This window comes from Stegodyphus dumicola, chromosome 1, assembly GCF_044657685.1.
Source record: "Stegodyphus dumicola isolate Sdum_Otavi_A_Nest chromosome 1, ASM4465768v1".
NCBI lineage: Eukaryota > Metazoa > Arthropoda > Arachnida > Araneae > Eresidae > Stegodyphus > Stegodyphus dumicola.
In genome coordinates this window covers 246,386,181-246,406,486 of record NC_140768.1, presented here as the reverse complement: position 1 = coordinate 246,406,486, position 20,306 = coordinate 246,386,181, and the positions used below count along the sequence as shown (strand labels likewise).

The 20,306-nt window shown below is 32.9% G+C and overlaps 1 protein-coding gene across 3 annotated transcripts in view; it reads left to right on the top strand.

Moving 5' to 3' along the window:
• The window catches only part of ohgt (E3 ubiquitin ligase component cereblon), a 108,750-nt gene that overhangs the window by 38,118 nt on the left and 50,326 nt on the right, over positions 1 to 20,306 (top strand). For all 3 annotated transcript variants that reach the window (XM_085827137.1, XM_035359469.2, XM_035359470.2), the window contains 2 exons: positions 3,343 to 3,545; positions 16,243 to 16,407. In XM_085827137.1, coding sequence (XP_085683263.1) covers positions 3,343 to 3,545; positions 16,243 to 16,407 — 368 coding nt within the window. The remainder of the gene's footprint in view (positions 1 to 3,342; positions 3,546 to 16,242; positions 16,408 to 20,306) is intronic.

Here is a 20,306-nt window from a genome sequence, read left to right as displayed (position 1 = left end):
CGCATTCAGTAAAATATGAAGATGGAAACGGTAACAGTAGTTCTCTTACAAATTTTGTTGCATTTGTATATCTGATTCTGGTTTCCTCACAAAGCTATGTCATCGCTCCTTTTATATTAAATAAAGTTTTAATTGACTCATCATTTTGCATTTCTGCGAGTTCTTTTTTTTTACTGCATATTTGAAATGTCAGCTAAATCCACTAGCATTGGCTGCATCATCCGAATTGGAAAATCAATTTGTTTTAAGTTACAAAATCTTTTAAATCAGCCGATAAAATTTTCAGATGATTGACAATAACAAGTATAGGGGTAGTCGCATCACATTTTTGGAGCCAATGAGACTTTTCAAACTTTTTGTGGTAAATAGTATATGCCGGACATAATTCAACAAAGATAATGAAACCAAATATCTTCCTTTTGCATCATAAGTTTTATTTGCTCCTTGAAGTTGTTTATTTAATATATTTAATTTTTCAAAGATATCAGCTAAATAACTCACAATTGCCTTGTTATCATCCATTAATGGATTTTTCATTTCAGGTTTGTCGCTTAAAAAATAACTAAGAGTATCAAATAGTTCCATAAATCTTTCCAAGCAGTTTTCTTTCGACGGCCTTCTTACTTCAGTGTGAAGTACAAGTCTCATATAGTCTTCATTTTGTTCTTCATAAAATAACTTGAAAAGACGTTCACATTTGGCCCTAGCTTTAATAGCATTGATACATTTTATAACTAAATTTAGTACTTCATTTAGAACTGGCGAATTGTTTTTAGCTACCAGGTTTTCTCTACGAATAACACAATGCACAAGAAGCCTTTTTGGATTCTCATCTTTTATCAATTTTAAGCAACCTTTTTCCTTATTCCATGCTTTACTTTATTTTACAACTATCATATTAGGAGCACCATCTGCAGTACAAGATGTATTATATTTTTTAGCTTACTATAAATATCTTTGGAGGTAGTCGTGCTTTCTAATGATTTACTGAACATTTCTTCGGCAAAATCCCCTTTATGAATATATCTCACACAAGTTACAAGTACGGCTTCACTGTATCTCAAAGTTGGTTCATCCATTTGCACCGAAACGTTTCTTTTCTTGTTTTCAGCTTTTCAACAAGTTGTATTTCAATATCCTCACTCATTTAATCTTTCTTCTGCAAACAGTATTGTTATTTAGTGGCATAGCTTTAACGTCTTTGTCATCTTTTTCTAGAACAGTTTTAAATGCTGATATTGATGGCTACATTAAATTCTCACGGCTTTTCCCAGATTAAGCGATGAGTAATGAAATTTCATAAATAGCCTCAAGAGCACGATTAACAGTTGCATTATGAACAGTAAATAGACACTTTAATATTACTCTATTTTCAAAAATTTTCCTTAAAGGGTGAAATTAATTCAAATCTGAGTTATATCAGCATTATGTTTCGCCTTAATGTGCCTCAAGGCATAGTTTCATTGATTTGTTGGTCAGGCATTATTGGCATAAAAAGACAAAAGTTGACAGTTTATGGACCGGGTATGAAACCAAATTTTAAATATGCCTCGGAATACTGACGAAAGTTTTTCTTGCTTGCACCCCTCATTTCACTAAGGGCTGAAAGAAGTAAATATAAGATCAATATAAACAAAGCTGAAAGCAGCTACTGTTGCTATTCAAGAAAAGAATAATATACCAGTTGCCATTTCTACAGTAAAAAATAAAGTATGTTGGCTGAAATGTGCGAGAAACGTCTGGAAAGCATAATGTGTCAGTTATTTAAATGCCTTTAAATGCATTTAAATGTCCATGTCTACAGCGAGAATTCTTTATAAAATATTTAAAATGTACCACAATTTAAAAACTTTTTTACATATACATCACTTACATTTTTCTTTATTTTGGGGAATAAAAAATGAAATTTCAAAAAATTTTGACTTCATGAAACATATTTAGAAAGTCCTTTGTCCCCTTAAACTCTGCATGAGCCCATTTTCGAATTGCCTCCCTTAACAGTCGCATTGCCCCCTTGTGGGGCGTGGGCCCCACGTTGGGAAACTCGGGTTTAGACAGTAGAATGGCTGAATGTAGTAAGATTAATCTGAAGTTTCTGTACGATTTGGAATGAAAGGGGAAAAGTGCATTAATTAACTGGTGTGTAAATGAAGGTTTACTTAGTAGCCATTTTCCAGATAGTCCGGAAGTACGTAAGATATTTTTTACTCTTATTTTTGTGAATTTATGTGGTGACTTTGATATACGGATTCGAGTTCGGATTATTTTAGGAAGTTTTTGGATATTGTTAAGGAATTTTGTGTGCCACAGACTGAAGACGAAGGAATTTCTAAATAAGGTAAGTGGATAGCAAACCTTTATGCAAAGTTTAATGCTGTTTTCTATCATTGTGTAAATTCTGTGTTGTAAAAAAGTTACTAATTTTTCTGTTAGAGAGAAACATTATTGTAAGAATACCTTTTGTTATACTGGGTGTTTCGTAACTCATAGGCAAAAATTTAAAGGGTGATAAAGATGCTTATTAGAAATGCCCTCATGAGTAAAGATGCATTAATCCATACACATGTGCACTGAAATCAGCCTGCATTGCTAGCTATTTCAGAAACTAGAGTGCAAAGTTGACATGTGACACATAATCTGTAGGTTTCAAGGCTTGCGCTCTCTGTACACGGTAGGAGTATAATCTTTTGTCTTGTTATACTCAGCAAACAACTGTTTGGGGTACATTTACGGCACGGGGAATCTCGTGTACTAATATCCGGACAATCTTCCACTCTTTGCAGAATGTCCTGTACAACTTGTGGCTTCTGCACACTCTTGCCATGCCCTGTATCGTGCATGCAGTGACAAAGGATCCCGTTTCTCACAGGCACTGATGCAATCGCTTGAAACAGGAAACGCTACATGTAAAGTCTTTCAACTTTCAAAGCATTCCCATTTGCAAGACCATACATAAAATGCATGTCTGCTTTTTCCTGATTACTGTCTGTCAGCATGCCTTCTGAAATCCATGCTAGAAACGACAATGTGTAAGAAAACATGTGCTTTATGCTTTTCATTTGCAGCACCATTTATTGGTTCACCACTTGCTCTCCGCCCATGCATTGTATGGTGAAAATTGTTTGTTTAAATGTTTTCTATCATCCCTTAAATTTTTGCCCATGAGTTTCGAAACACCCTGTATATAGACCACATATGACACAAGGAGTAACAAAATTGGTTTATACTTTTAGCCAGTAACGTGGATATTTTAATATCCTTTCAGCCATAACTGGTTATGAAATTTTTGTGTTATAAAATTTGCTGTTTGAATTTGTTTTGCATTTCTTTATGTGCTTTCAGTACTTAGGTAATGATTTGGAAGAACTCAGTGGTAGAACAGTTTTGGATGATGATAGCTGTCAAACAATTCCATTGCTTACTCTACCTGGTGTAGTTCTGATTCCTGGTCAAATACTTCCTTTGCAGCTGTTCAATCCTGCTACAGTTTCGATGATGGTTCAGATTATAAATAATGATCGCACATTTGGCATGATCAATTCCAGGTATAAAATGTATATTGTATGTTAAACTGATATATATATTTACTGAAGCAAATTTCAAAATCTGTAAAATTATGTAATTTCTAATACATTCTGAATTGTTTCTATGATCCTTCTTCCAAGTTCATTTGTTATTGAAATTTGTGTCACTAAATTAAATTTAAGAAAAGAATTTCTTAAACTATTTATTTTAATTTTCTGCAGAGTAGTTTCTTCTTTTCTTTCTTCCTTTAAAAAAAAATTTTTTTTTACCTGATTAAAATCATACAAAAGGCCGGGGGGGGGGAGTTCCAAATAGGAAAAGATCCTTATTCTAATCCTATGTTACAGTAAGCAGACTATCAAAATTTGTACTTGTATTATTCATGCAATGGACAAAGGATTTTACAAGAAAATCTTAGTTTTTAAGTAGTAGAGTATTTTTATATATTGGATCATATAAAAAATCTCCACACTTTTTTTTGCCACTAGATGGTATTGAAGCCCCTATATATCTGGCAGCACTCATCCAATTGGCTGAAACGAACATGTGCTTAAAAGGTGACATTCAGCTTCCATTGTTTGTGAAGATAGTTTTCTAATTTGTTGCTCATGTAAAAAGTTATACATTGATTTGAAAATGAATGAACTATCTGAAGAAATATGCTATGTAATGCTTTTTTACCATAAAAAAGGTAAAAACACTGCAAAAACATGCCGAAAAATTTGTGAAGTGTACGGTGAGAATGCTTTGAATGAACGAAGGACCCAGGAGTGGTTTGCGTGATTCCTTTCCAGAAATTTCGATGTCGAGATTGGAAGGGAATTGTCCATTATGAGCTGCTGCAACCTGCTGAAACCATCAATTCGACCCTGTACTGTGCACAACTCAACTGTTTGAACAAAGCAGTCCAGAAAGGCCGACCAGGATTGGCCAACAGAAAGGGAGTTATGTTTTATCATGACAATGCACAGCTGCACACATTTTTGATGACTCGGAACAAATTGACGGAACTTGGTTCGGAAGTTTTGATGCACCCACCGTATAGCACAGACTTTGCATCATCTGACTACCATTTATTTCAGTTTCTGCAAAACTCTCTTGATGGTTAAAAATTGGCTGACCGAAATGCCACTGAAAATCACTTGGCCAAGTTTTTCGATGATAAACCACAAATGTTCTACACCAATGGAATTATGAAGCTACCCAAAAAATTGGAAAAGGTCATAAAACTTTATTCCTCCATATTCTGGCTTTTCTTCCAAATATCATTTGCATATTCTACCTGTTGCATTTTATTCATTCAATTATTATGACATCTATAATTATATAGGAACAATCTTTCTAATAGCCAACTTGCTCTAAAAATCAATGGGAAAGTTCTGGGAACATAAATAAATGGTTAATATGTGGCTGTTCGGTGACATTCCTCATATGCCATAGTGTGTTGTCCGCTCTGGCGGCAATTCCAAGGTAAATAATATGTACACACATCAACGGTTAATATGTACTTGATTAAAGTTGATTTTCAATAAAGAAAATTTTTGTTCAAAAATGTACCAAAAAAATGCGGAGACTTTTTATATGACCCAATATGTTTAAAATTTATCAGAGAATTCATCAGTGTGTAATACTCTATGAAATTAATATTTAGAGATTTAAGCAAAGTGTATTTTTAGTATTATTTTATCAAAGCCAGTTACTTGCTCTTGTTTACTTTATGAACTCAAAGTGATCATCAAGTGCTTGATTTGGAACTGCTTGAAAAATTTTCTCCACATTTGGCGATATGAAGTGAGCGAATATTATAATCTAAGTATAGTCTAGTTATAGTCTAAAGTAAATCTTAAGTTTCCTTAGATCTCCAACTTTTCACTTTTGAGGGCCACATCAATAAATTCATGTAGAGCACATGTGTCAAATAAATAGCATAGCAGAAAATTAAAAGAGAGGGAGGTTTGCAAGACTGCAGTAAATGTTAGGGGAGTGATGGAGTTACCAATTTTTAAAATATCCAGTATTTTGTGTTTTTGTTAAAATAATGACATTTAATGGAAATTTCACTATACTTTGTACTTTTTTTAATTATGAAAGTGACATGATCTGTAATACACACCGATGTTATAAAATTTCATTGACAATAAAAAAACTTGCATTACTGACAGGATGGAAGTCATTTCAATCTGATGAAGAACTTGGCATTATTTTTGCTTTATTAAAACTTTGATATCCAGAGAATCTGTATTGTAATTTGTAAAGTTTTCTCGAAATGCTGATCTGTCAAATGTGTTCTTGTTTTTCATTTTGTGATCTTTATTGACTAATAACTATTCACATGTGTAGGTACTGCCAAAAGTAGAATGCATGAATAATGCATATTTACATATTCCTGTATTTATATTTACATATTCCTGTGCATGAATAGTGCATGTCTGCTTATTCCTGGATACTTGAGTACTAATGCATACTTAAGATAAAATAATTGAAATTCAGGTGGAATACTTTCGATGTCTACCGGGAATGGCAACACAGCCGACTGTATCATGGCCTTGAAGTGAAATCAGTTTCGGAAGGTCACATGATCAAAATAGTCGATCTCTTTCTCTTTACCATAATCACGGAGTTTAAAGAAAATAATAGTTTGTCTTAAAATAAATATAAGTAAAATTAATAAACGCAAGTAGGTCGTATGATTTACATTAAATTTTTCATAATGCAATATTTTTACAGGCGGAAAAAATATATATCTTCAATAATTTTTAAAACAATTTGTACTTCGTTTATGTAACTAAAAATATCATTGAAAATCACCACATGCGAACTTTATTTATGTAATTTTGATAAAAATGAAATCCATTTATATCCATTTTATGGATGTAAATTTTAGATTTTTATACTTAGTAAAATAAATGTTAAGGGCAGAATTATTTTGTAAAAGTTCATGCCGCTACCATCGCATCAGCTATATAAATTTTTAGAAGGCAAATACCCATAGTCATCTCTCTTCACTCCATTCACTAATAAAATCTGCATATCTCAATTTTGTCAAAACAGGGAAATGAAATACAGTTCCTTAAATGCTAGAAAATTTGAATATGCAAGATCATCATTTGAATATGCATGATCACCATGATTTATTTATAATAAAATATGCATGTAAGATGAACTTACATGCATATTATACTATAAAGAAATCTTTCAAGATAATTTCAAAGAACTAAATGCTAATTACATTCATAAAAAGACAGCCATCTATTTGTACCAGTTCCAATTTTATGTTGAATCACTTTTTCCAAACCATCCAAGAGGTAAGTGTAGGTTTTTTTAAAATGATTTCCCCAAGTTACAGGCCTATTCCACTATTAAAAATAAATTCATAAACTTGGAGCTGTACCATATACATACATGCTACATATTATACATACTCTATGCAGAAGCAAAGCATAAAAAAAAACGAACAGTTGTGAGTTATTAACTGAAATTAATTACTTTTTAAAATTTTTTTATATGAACATTTTATATTAATATTGTCATTTTTACATTTTGTATAATTATTTAACATTATTTTACAAGTTATCAAACATATTTTCTAACCGAGTTTGTAAAGTCATTCCACAAGTGCAAGAATCTGTTAATTAAAGTAACTGTATGCTGTACTAACGGTATGCAAGATAACTCATGTAAAATATTCATTTTCTTTCCTGGCATAAGAAATGTATTTTCCATGTTTTTAAGAATTTCACCAAATAAGAAATATACAATTGAAGATTTTAATAGAGTAACTTCAGAAGGAAAATTTTTAATTCCCCCTATCTAATTCTTTAAGAAAACCAAAAATGTCATCTGCTGTATCTACTGAATGAATACTTTGCAACCAGTCCTGGCAAATATTGCATTTTATCACCCTTAATTTTTTCATGGCATCACAACCTGAAACATAAACTAGCACTGCTAAAATATCAGAAGAAACATTTTCTATAAAAAAAATCATTAGTTAGTTGATTAATCAATTAATATTTGCAAAAGTAAAGATAGAATCCTCATCATAATCTAGTAAAAGGGACATTCATATTTGATGATGAAATTATAATATTGTTTTTAAAACGAAACATTTTCTTCTCACTTTCTAATAATTGTAGGTCATTTATTTAATAATTTGAACCTGTCATTTGCTGATACATTCCAAAACGTGATTCAGGAGCATCAGTTTGAAATTTTCCTAACAATATGTATTCAGCTTCATACTTTTGAAACAAACATGGAATCAATTGAATGAATGCATCTGTAGTTGTTATTAATGCCTGAAATGTTTGTGGCGATAAAGTTTCTTTTATTGGGACAGCATGTCAAATATGCGATTAGAAAGAAATAATCAAAATAAAGAATTCCTAATGTACTATTCCAAACAAATATTCAAAACAACACTATGTGAAATGTCCAAACTAGATAAAATGTATTCGATGTTATGCTAAAACGAAATACTTGAATAGGATTGAGAACAACTACAAATTTTCCCAAATAAATCTAAAAATTAAAAAAGTATAAAACGAAATATAGATAAAAAAATTATTTACCTTTTAGCGTAAGTGATTTAAAATCACTTAGAATAGCAAAATATACATCCAAAAAATCCACGACCACGAGTTCACAACCACACACTACCACAAAAACACATCGACCATCTGAATCACGTCACTTTTGCGCTTCAAGGCCATTATAGAGTTGGCTGTGAATGGCAAAAAGAACATCCACATGAAAGTCAGAAAATCTGCTTTTGAATTCTGTTCTCAGATTTGAAAATGTTGTACTATACATCATCTGAGTTCCATGTAGTTTTGTATTCACCAACTTCATCAATTTTGGAGAATTAATGGAATTCTTATTTAGCAATTGACTCTCCTTGATTCAAGGCCACTGAAACAAAAAGTGATGTTATATATGTGGTTGACTATGGCCATTATTATTTACTTTCAGCAGCTCCAGGGTGAAGAAAGCATCTACTGAGTGCAGTATCACCAATTTGGAAGCAACAAGCACTGGTTCAGAATAATGGCAGGTCACACACAGTAAGAGTGACCATGGAAAAATGGCTACCAATAATGACTGTCTAACTATCTTATATTCCAAAAAACATTGCATCTCTGGACTGTCATATTTTTCGGGAAACAGATGATCATTTACAAATTGGTGATTCCAAATCCGGTGAGACATTAAAGGAAATTGAAGAACTCTTTTTCATAACAAATAACGTATAGAAGAGTTATTAGTTTTTTTTAATAAAAATAAAGAGCCACAGTTGTCTACTTTTCTAATTAAATATCATTTGATCCAGTTTGTATATCATTAACTGTTATTGATTTAAACAGCAAAACTTATTTCATTATCTGATACATGGAAGAAATATGAAATGTAAATGAAAGAAGGATAAAGTTGAATTAAAACAATTTTATTTCTTTTCTTGCAAAAATTGAGAAAGAAAGTTAAATAAACTTCTGCAGGAACTGGTTTGTCAGCTTCAGACTCATTCATTATTTATTTATAATGCTCAAAATATTACTGATATTGAAAATAGACCATGATGAACATACATTTTTTGGTGTCTTAAACTTCGATCTGAATGCAACATACTCTAACTCAGAATGCAGTAGGAGAAATGTTTAACACATACTGTATTATATTGACTCAATATAATAGGGGATATCTCAAAGCAAAAATGTAAACCAAAGTGACTGTTATGCCCATGCTACAAAGAAAAGGCACATTAGTCTTCTATAAGTGAAATGATATGACAGAAGCTGCCACACTTACTGTACAGTTACTCATAAAAAGTAAATGATAATAACAACAACAACAAAAATTACCATATCATTCTAAATATTTGAAATGGTAAAATTCATGTAGGTGTTACAGAATGTGGCTTCAATTTAAAACATATAAAGTAAAAATTTTGTACTTTTAAATATTAATAAAATAAATAAACCTACTTGCTAATAAAGTACTTTTATAAAAATTATAAAGTTTGAATATGGCATGAAATTTGAGATGACTATACTATAAACAGTGCATAAAAGGAACTGTATAAAAATGTATTGGAGGGCTATAGGAATGGTAAAATTTGGTGAAAGCCAAGCCAGTATTTGGGGAAATTATTAAAAATGACTAATGTTTATTTCAGGTATTGAAACTGTTATCAGAGGTATCACACAGTTTCAAAAACATGTAGATATCCCAGGATTATATTTTTTGCTAGTGACTGCTTTCATAGTGCAGATATTGTACGTCACAGCTTTACAATCTGTTTATCATGCTGTTAGGTAAAACCTGCAGATGGATCTGTGGACATTGTATCTGTAACCTAAGTCAGTGTAGTTAAATTACATAGCTTTAAAATAATTTTATTTCAAATCCATTTTACTGTTGAGGCTAATTTTAATATCCAGAATGAATTGCAAAAGGTTTTCTTTTGAAGTGATTCTTGTACTTGTAATTAATATCCAGTAATGTGACTGCTATGAGAATTTAGTTTGCTAGTCTCAGGTATAACAGTTAACAACTACATTGAGCATTTTGTGTTTTCTCTGGGTTATCAACAACTTCTCTTCATTGCTAAAATGAAATTCCACACACATATGTTTTACTGTCACTGCACAAGGCACAGATTTCATATGCTTTGGCAGTTAATACTTGTTTACTCAAAACAGTTCTTTCCATGTAAGTACCCTGACAGATCACAAGGCCTTACAGTACTTGTGGAATGAGTTAGGAAATCATAAGTTGCAGTAGTAAAGTAAACATAAGTTGTTTTATTTCTGAGCTTTGATCATCCTGTAGATTCATTAGGGTTTTCTGAAGCAGGAGGCTTAAAAAATGTGTTGTGCCCTTTCCAGAACTCGAACTCTGGACCTCTTGAATATGTGTCAGGTATCCTTCCAGTTCTACCACTAAAGCATGCGGAAAGGAGGGAGAAAATACCCATGTACTCCACCTTTTAAAGGGTGAATGGGGATTAGGGGACCCAATTGCCAAATCTTGTTGGTGACAAATTATTATCCACCACTTTAAGATTCATTAGGATTCTTTGGAGCAGAAGACATGAAAAATGTACAATGAGTGCTCTTGCCAAGATTCGAACCCTGGATCTCTCAACTGTGCATCAAGTATGCTTCCAAGTGCACCATGAAGGCACGCAGAAAGGAGGGAGAAATACCTTATAATCATTTTTCTAATAATAAGGATTACTATTTCAAATCTTAACAAGCAATGTCCCTTCAAGCAGACAAGAGCATTGTCTTCTGCTCGTCAGCTTGTGACCGTCATTAGACAAATCTATTGTGCAAGCATTGTTTTGTAAATTTCATTCTGATTTGTGGGATATGTTGTTTTATTCACATTAACATTCATACAGGGTTCGTACGGTCCTTAAGAGTCCTTAAGTTTTTTGGAATCGATTTTTGGTCCTTAAAAGTCCTTAATTTTGGCCAAAATTGGTAGAAAGTTCTTAATTTTAATCATCTGAAATTTCTGTCTGTTTTTACGACTGCTATTTTGGGTGTGAATTAGCGTTTTGCAGGAATATTTTTGGTGATTCACTGACAAATATGGCTAATTTTTTAATGGTTTCATGAGTTATAATTTGTTCCTATTTGTAATATAAATAATGGTGGGATACTCGAGTTTCTGAGCAAGAAGTGAAACATAAGCATTTCAAAATTATTTTTCATTTTTTGTAATGAAGAGCTCTCAAACAACTTTCCGCTTTTGGGGATGTGAATTCTTTTATTAAACGGTTCTAAATTCGGTGATTCTAAAATCGGTTTCTATAGAAAATTTTTAATTCCAAGATCTGTTAATTTTTTGACGATTTTTTTAGAACATTCTAACATTGATAAATTTCATTAAAATAATGGTAAATATTTGAATTATATTTAAGAAATAACATTAAAATAAAGCATTTTTATTTTTCACTGTCATATTATAAAGTTCCATTTTGGCCACATATTATACAATTTTTTGAATATGAAAAATAAGCAAGGAATAATGATATTTAGCACAGTTTACAAAACATTTTTAGCAAAAGCAAAATAGCTATGTAATTAATTAAAAATGTCTTTTTAATTTTTTTCATGGTAAGAATTTTTCCCATGATCATTTCCATTTCTCAGAATGATCAGAATTCTCAGAAAATGCATCAGTTTTCTCTATAAAATTAATTTCACACTTTTGTCCTCCGATTTTTTTTTTAAAAACATTTCTGGATTTTTGCTGTTACAGAATTGGCAGAGGTAATTTTTCTTTAGGATTTTAGACATTGAAGCTTGGAAAGTTTAGAAAGATTTTAAGGCAAATTTATAGACCCACGATTCTAAAAGATTCCAGAAAAATGTGATAAAATGAAAAATGTCTCCATGGTAGTAACTCGCAGTTTCTTACATTTTGAAGAACATCTGGACGAACAATGAAAACATAATAGTTGAATGTTTTACTTCTGATTCTAGAATCGCTTTTTTAACATTTTTATCTTTCCTTTATTTTCTCTACTTTTCACTAGATACAAGCATGGAAAATATCAAAAGTACTTCTAATCTTATCGTATGGACAGGCATTATAGAAATAAATTTTTTTATTAATAAAGAAATTGAAAGCTGACAATTCAAAAAATTCATCTAATATGTCTTAATGCATGATCCACAGAGCTGGCACTAGGCATTTTGTCACCTGACGCAGTCTCTGTTTATCCTAAATTCTGCTGCTGCCTGGTGCCTTTCTAAATTCTGCTTCCAATGCCTGCTTTAAATTCTAAAAGTTTTGCCATTTCTAGATTTCGTTGCTCAGTGTGTCCCTAAATTCTAAAAATTATACCACACCAGCTCTGTGACCAGACTTTATGTATTTCATATTTCTTCTGAATGTTCGTATTACTAAAGAAATAAAATTAGCAGCTTTTTCCATACACTCTAAATGCATTTAGTCTTTTAGAATAACAGAAGTCTTTAATTAAATCCCAAAAATTTAAAGTGAAAAGGAAACGTGTTGAAAAAAGAAACTAAATATGTAAAGAGAAAGAAAATTATTCTTCAAAGATATGTACAGTTATTATTATGTAAATTATGTGTTAAACCTTTACCGTGGTCACAAAGTAAAACACAAAAATATAAAAATTCATGTGAAACTTATCCTTTGCATCTAATGCAAAACAACTTATCACTGCTAATGCTTTAGTGGCTTAATAGAACCTTAAAGTATATTAACTGAGTTACAACGTCTGGAACTCTACACAAAGCTACAACACTAACAGCGTCAGACAGAGGTCAGCTAACTTTCAAAACTTGCTAACTGTGCCTACATCAGGCCTTTCAGGTTTGTTCTGATTAGCAGGTCTCTCTATAGGCGAGCAGGAGCGGTGACAACAGCCAGTCTTTTGTTATGAATCATGCTGATTATGATTTTAATGCTCATTTTAACCTATGCTGCTTGACATGAAAATCTACTTGCTATTTACTAAACTTCTAGACTGAGCAAGTATGTGACAAAATGAGACATTAGTCACTTATCTTCTTTCAGATATGTCCAGTTATTATGAGTGCAAAATATTTTATGCTACTTGACAAGTTTCACAAAATTAATTTTATTCTCAAAATATTAATAATTATGTTAATGAAGTTATGTTTAATAATAATGTATCGTACTCACATTCAGGCACAGATATAATATATTTAATTGAATTTATTCAGTTCCCATTTGCTCATAGGTCCTTAATTTTTTTAATTAATGGTCCTTAAAAGTCCTTAATTTCCTTGTGCAGAAATGTGTACGAACCATTTCATATCAATATTTACAGTTTTATTTACAACAGCATTTTATTTTTTAGTGGTAGTGTATAAATAAAAATTTAAATAATTATATTTTGAAATAAAATAGTATTTAGAGTATAATTGCATCATACTATAATAGTGTATATGTTACCGTGAAAGGCCAAAATTGGAGAATGTCAACTTTCACCGGAGAATGTCAACATTCACCAAATACGTCGGTGAAAGATCGAATATTTCTTTACATTCTTGTACATTCAGACCCTCACCGGTGTATGTCGACAATCACAGATATGCTCTGGTGTAGGTTGAAAAGAGAGGAGTATATGTACACGCTGCCATTTCAAAAGGAAGTGTTCCATAAATAAATGCAGTTGTAAAAGCAAGGGCATCTTATGCAATTCAAAGTGTCATAATAGTTTAAGTTGTTGCAATAAATAAGATTTGAATCACATAATTTGGTAAGTTTATAACTTCTATTATTTTCCTTTCTCATTTTGAATGTACTGTGTGTTTTAAGTTTTTATTCTGAGTCTCAAGTGCGTTTTTCGCGAATGAATTACGGAGAAGGAAATATAATATTCTTATATGTTCAACATTCACCATTAGTACATGGTGAATGTCGACATTCACCAATGTAAGTCAGAAATAAGAGTATTTGGAAAATATTTCGGACATACACCAAGTGACTATGCGAATGTTAACATTCACCGGCGAAAGTCGACATTCTCCAGATTTCGGTGTTTCACCGTAACATGTACATAATATGTAATCTAATGCCTTTTATTAATTTAAATTGCATTTTTCTGAAGTTTTTTAAATTGAATATCTAAAATATATTTCTTTAAAAAATTTGTTTTTACACACTGATGTACAAAAATTAAGCAGAGAAATTAGCATAAAAGCAGAACAAGGCAGTAGGATGGACTGAAAAACCAATCAGGAGATAGACTTGTGTATGGCACAGTTGTGATGCTGAATATGGCACAGTAGTGCATGCACATGTGTGGCATGACTTGGAGAAGGAGTGTCAGAAGACGTGTCACGCAAGAATGATGTATGCTCATCCAAAATTTGAAATTTGGTGAAAGCTACTGCATGGTGTACAGTAATTTCAACTATATGCTGCTGCCATATGATATGGCTAATAAGCGATCCCGGAGATGCCATTTGGATGACTTTTTGAGGTTGGGTCATTAGGCAGTTGGAAGAAGCTTAAAGTGGGAAATGTGTAGCAGAGGAATCTGGGATCACTCAAAACATGATTTCATGAGCCTAGAGACAATTTCAAGAGGCAGCAACAGCTGTTCAAGTGTTCAGCAGAGGTCGTTTATGAGCAACAGCAGCAATGGCTTACTGATATATTGTCTTACTGGTCAGAAGAGACAGTGGGAGCTATTGCAAGGCACATGCAACAGACTACTGAATGTCTGATATCATATTTTAATGAGGCTGCACAAAATGGTTCATATGCATTACAACCAGTATGTTGTGTGCCATTAACGTCTGCTCATAGATGACAGTGGTTTCTGTAGTGCTGATAGCACAAGAACTGAATATAGCAGGAGTGGGATTGAGTGCTGTGTATGGATGAGAGCCATTTTAGTCTTATGAGAGATTCTGGACATATACCATCTGGAGTCACCCTTCCAACATCATCAAAAGTGACTGTTTTGGAGGTGCTGGAGTACCGACCTTCACATTTTCGAAGGATATTCCGGCCTCTGGTGCTTACTATTGTACCAAGGTTCTCTTGTCTCATATTTGTGTGTTTAGAGGTGCTGTGGGTCTGGACTTCCTCTTCATGGATGCCAATGCTACAACTCATTGTACAGTAGCTGTCGCAAAGCTCTTGGAGATTGAAAGATATTAAATGCATGGATTGACCTGCAAGGTCCCCAGACCTAAATCCCACAGAACACCTGTGGACCTTCTTATCAGACATTTGGCAGCACATGATCAGCTGCCAGCAATGCTCGCATAGCTGAAATTGGTGCTAGAAGAGGAATGGGGAGTGATGTCTCAACAGCTCCTTGACAATATTCTTCTCAGCATGGACAGACATTTTCATTCTTGTATTAGAGTCAGAAGTGATCATAGCCCCTTCTAAAGATTGGATTTTTGTTGCAAGATGCCTGTCATATAGATGTTTCTGTATTCTGTTCAGTTATGCTCAGAGTTACTTTTTCAATAAAGTCCCTTTTAATATTTTTTATTTCAAGTTTGGATGATTTTTGATCATTTGTTCCACATTTTCATATCTTAAAGATCTTACGATATGATTTGTGTTTATGTGTAATGCTTCTGCACAGCGTTACATTCGTAGAATGCTGCTTAATTTTTGCACATCAGTGTACTTGCTTTTTGTTAAGATTTTACATTGTTTGAAATTGAAAATATGGCAGTTATGTTGTAGCTATTTGCTGAGTTCTGTAAGCATTCTCTCATTTAGAGGTATTGCTAATACAAAAGGGAAAAAATGTTTAAATGCCAAGTGATATTGTATGAAATTTTTGGATATATCTAATTTGATTTCTAATTTAATTTTTTAATTTCCCATTTGAAATAATTAGGGCATAATTTTTTATTTAATTTCCCATTTGAAATAACAAAATTTCCCTAATTATTTCAAATGGGATTAGGGCATAAATTTTTATTTATGTGTTTAATTTTGTGACCTAAAATAAAAACAAGAGGTAAAGAATGTAACCATGCAACAGATGTTAACTACTCGTGCATTTGTAAAGATAGAATAAATTATTTTTGATGTTGGTTGTGAATGTCTGTCCTGATAAATAACTCCCCCCCTAAAAAAAATGACATAATGGATATAAATGAAAGAGTAAAATTCTAAAGCCAACATATTATAATAGAAATATGAAATACATCAAAGTACTCCTTATAATTATAGGTTTTCGGGTAGAGCTTTTAGCAATGTATTGGATCCAATTGGCACAACTGCTGAAATACGATCTTTTCGCGAAGAGGAAGAGTCATATGGAGGTAGTGTTTTACGAATAAAAGCTGAAGGAAGACAGAGGTTTGAAGTCATAGAAACTAGGAGACAATCCGATGGGTAAATATAAGTTAAAATATTCGTTATTAAAAACATTGGATATGTTTTATAAGTCTCTTAGTTTTCTTAAAATTAAACTAAATGAAGGAATGTTTGCTGTGCAGAGTGAGGATTATATTATTTAATATTTTAATTTTGTTCTTTCATTTACTTATGCCCTGTTCATTTACTTATGCAGAGCAAATGGAGCTCTTTGGCAGCTGAGGATAATGGTTCGGTAAAACCATCGAAACAAGTCCTGTGAAAAATTGCAAATATAACTGATTTTTGTTGTTTAACTTCCAAATTAAAAGATACAGTCAAAATTCGTTAATTCAGACACCCATAATCCGGAATGATCTATAATCCGTACCTCAAAGCTACAAACTTTCTGCGTCTGCGTGTGTGCATGCGCATAATACGTTTACGCATGAGCATTTAATGTATAACGACGGTATAAGCTAAGCTAAAATTATCTAATTCAGTTAATGTTGCAGATTGCGTTGTTCCTTAATCTTCGAATTGGATCTGGCTTATTATTTTTTGCAGACTGTTAGAGTATCAGGTTCAATGTTCCTTCTTAACCTTCTTCGGGAACATGCAAGAACCTGACTCGGAACAGAGAGCTTACTAAAGCTATGTTCAAAGCTGTGGGAAGTAAACAGGATACACAAGAAGGGTATACAAAACCCTTTATTTTTTTCTATTTACAATGACTTCCGTACGTCGGAATACACCGACCCGCTACTTGGGGTCAAAACGTAAAAGTATAAAAATAAAACTAAACTCTAATTTAACTTTAGACTAATAAACGTGGAAGATTGGCCTTATAATAACAGGAAGCGTATGTAGTACAGAGAACTGTGAACACTACAATACGTTTAAATTTATCAAGAGGATTAAAACCTCTGGCCTGGAAGGCAAACAGCAACTGCGTAACTTCTAAGGTAAGCGGCCTGCTTCGACTCACTGCTTCTTCTCTCTCGCTTGGCAAAAAGCCACAACTTAAATACTTGGCGTTCGCCAGACAAACTTTGCATAAATACCTTCACGCTTATAATTCTGGCCGGAAGTAGAAAATAAGAAGTGATAGTAAAGATTTAAAATAAAATAAACGTTAGTAAAACTTAAGATCCTTACATACTTCCCGCCAGAGTTAATTAGTTTGAAACTGAGGTCTAAAACGACCTTGTTGAAAACTTTTAGCTCTAGAATCTAACGCGAGGCCAATCTTTTACAAATATTTTTCGCTAGAAACTAGAAATTTAAAAGAAAGAAATTTGTTTTTACAATAGCAGCTCCCAGGATACAAAATTTTTTTTCATCTGTACTGCATCCAAACAGGAGCTCTTATTCAAATCTGGTTCCTTCCAGAGATCTGGAAGGAAAACTAGTTTAATGAAATGTTACACAATGAAATGGCAAGTAACATGTATAATTATATTTCACTTAACATTCTTATTTCATTCATGACTATTTTAATTATCTCTCCCCGTGCTCTCTGACATGTGTTGTAAAAGAACACCAAACACGAACGTGTTCTACGTGTTCCACACTTCCTCCTACAATCAAAACACTAACGTGTTAAAATTCAACATAACAAGACCTCTTAACACACCCTAATTTCAACTCTAAACCCTGAGGTACTATTCTGAAAGTGTCTAACTCTGAAGTGTAGTGTCAGAGAGCCTAACTACATCATTCAACCTTTAACACATATTCCCCATGATCTAGACTTTTTACAGTCACACAAATAAAAAAAAAAAAATTTAACATTCACTTTTACCATATCACGGTATTTCTTAACATTTAAAATAACAGTTCACATGTATATAAGAACATATCAACATGCCGTTAATTTTACACATTTGAAAACATACATTAGTAGTATAACTTCTATTCTTTTCAAAGCAAGTGCCAATTCTTTCTACATTGAAATACTACATTTCAAAAAGTCTTTCAGACTAAAACTTCTTTCTTGCTAGAATGATTTAAATAAAATTTATACAATAACTTTTTACAATATTTAAGTCTTTACACAACGCTATTATACATCAACTTTAGTTTTACGCGCGAGTAATTGAAAAACATAATACCAAAATCGGTAACAACTCATTTCTCGCTCTTTTGGCAATAAAGGTAGACCTCGCATGAGGTAAAACTTCTTGAAATCTGCCACTTGCAGTAAGAATGAAAGATTAACTTAAGTTTGCAAAGTAACATAAAATTTTACTTATCTTTGTAATATTCGGACATCCTTTTCTGGGCCCAGTCTTTAAAGGTACTGCAGATAGTAGCTTGGTTTATCCTCCTTCTTGTACGGGCTCGCCCTTCAGTGCTTTCCTCTGGAAGCTTCCTTTTTTCACCAGTACGGCCACCCTTGAATACTTTCCTTTTCTCCTCTGCTTGTGGTCTTTGCCGTTTGATGGCAGCTGGTCTTGGCGGAATCTGGAAAATGTTTGAGCAGGTTCATCTGAGGCCATACTTGTGTCTTGGGCATCCCGCATGACTGCTGCGAATTTATTCAGGAATAGATTCTTCCTAGCTTACTCGAAGATGTTCCAGCAAATGTGAGGTGCATCATGTGGTTTCAACATGATGGGGTGTCTGCTCATTTTGGACTGGCTGATTGTAGGTATTTATGCAGATCATTCCCACATCAATGCATTGGGCGTGAGGGAATGGCTCCCTGGCCTCCACTCTCACCTGATTTATCGAGCTTGATTTCTTTCTGTGGGGATGCCTTCTTGCTATTGTATATTAAGGTATTGTGTATCACAATCCTATGGAGTCTGATGTGGATTTAGGTCAAGACTCCCAGTGCATTTGACCATGTCCATCAATCAATATTCCGTCTTCGTCAGGCGTACCTGCCATCTGATGGCGCAGACTCATTTTTTGTAATATTAGACTTGTTTTAATTTTGTATGCCATTTGTACTCATGATGTCCAATAAATGTTTCAAATGAATCAATCACTCTGTTGTGTTCTTTCTGATCTTCTACCTCTACCATTCATCCCTGACGTTTCTGGTCGTGGGTTGCTATGCAATTCTCAATATGATGTGCCCTATCTCCCCTAAAAGTTTGTCGCTGCACTTTTCAGATACCCTGTATATATATCCTTTTGCTTCAGCTTCTTTCTTATAAAAAATTGTACCTGTTGTGATAAGCATCTGGTCATATTTTTGGTTGATTGAATACCACCTACTGGCATATTACTAAGGCTGATATATATATATACTGGTACTTCTCAAAATTCTATTCCTGAATGTTAGATAGAATAGCTAGCTACATGGAGCTTCAAATTCTGTTTTATTCTTCCGCATGAAACAAACATATGCTCCAGTTTCACATAGAAAGGCCTTAATGATGTTATTTTTCCATGTAAGCAAACATCGTTAGCATAATTTTGCATGATTATACAACCTGATTTATCTGTCCTATCTAATTTTATGTATACCATCTAATTTATCTCATTTCTTATTTTACTGTGAGGCTGAATTCCTTTTCAGTATCTCTCCCTTGTTTTAAATTAAGAATGAAATTGTCATCTCTGTGGTGAAATAAAAGCAAAAAATACTATTTTATTAACATTTAAGAGTTCTGTATTCCTCACATTCCTGTGCATAACAAAAATATAAGCTAAATTCCCGTAGAAGTTATTGCATAATAGCATCTATATTTTGACAAGATACCTGTATGTCTATGCCAATGCCAATATTTATATGCATATATAAATAAAAGAGGATTGTTTGGATTATGACCAAGCACAGAAGGCTATCTGCCCAAGGAAAAAGGGACTTCCTGGAGTACTTTTTAACAGAAACTTGTTGGTAATCACATTACACAAATGGCCACATGCAGCCAGCTAGTTTCCCGAAACGTGAACCGAATCGAACTGCCAGTGTTCATCGATTT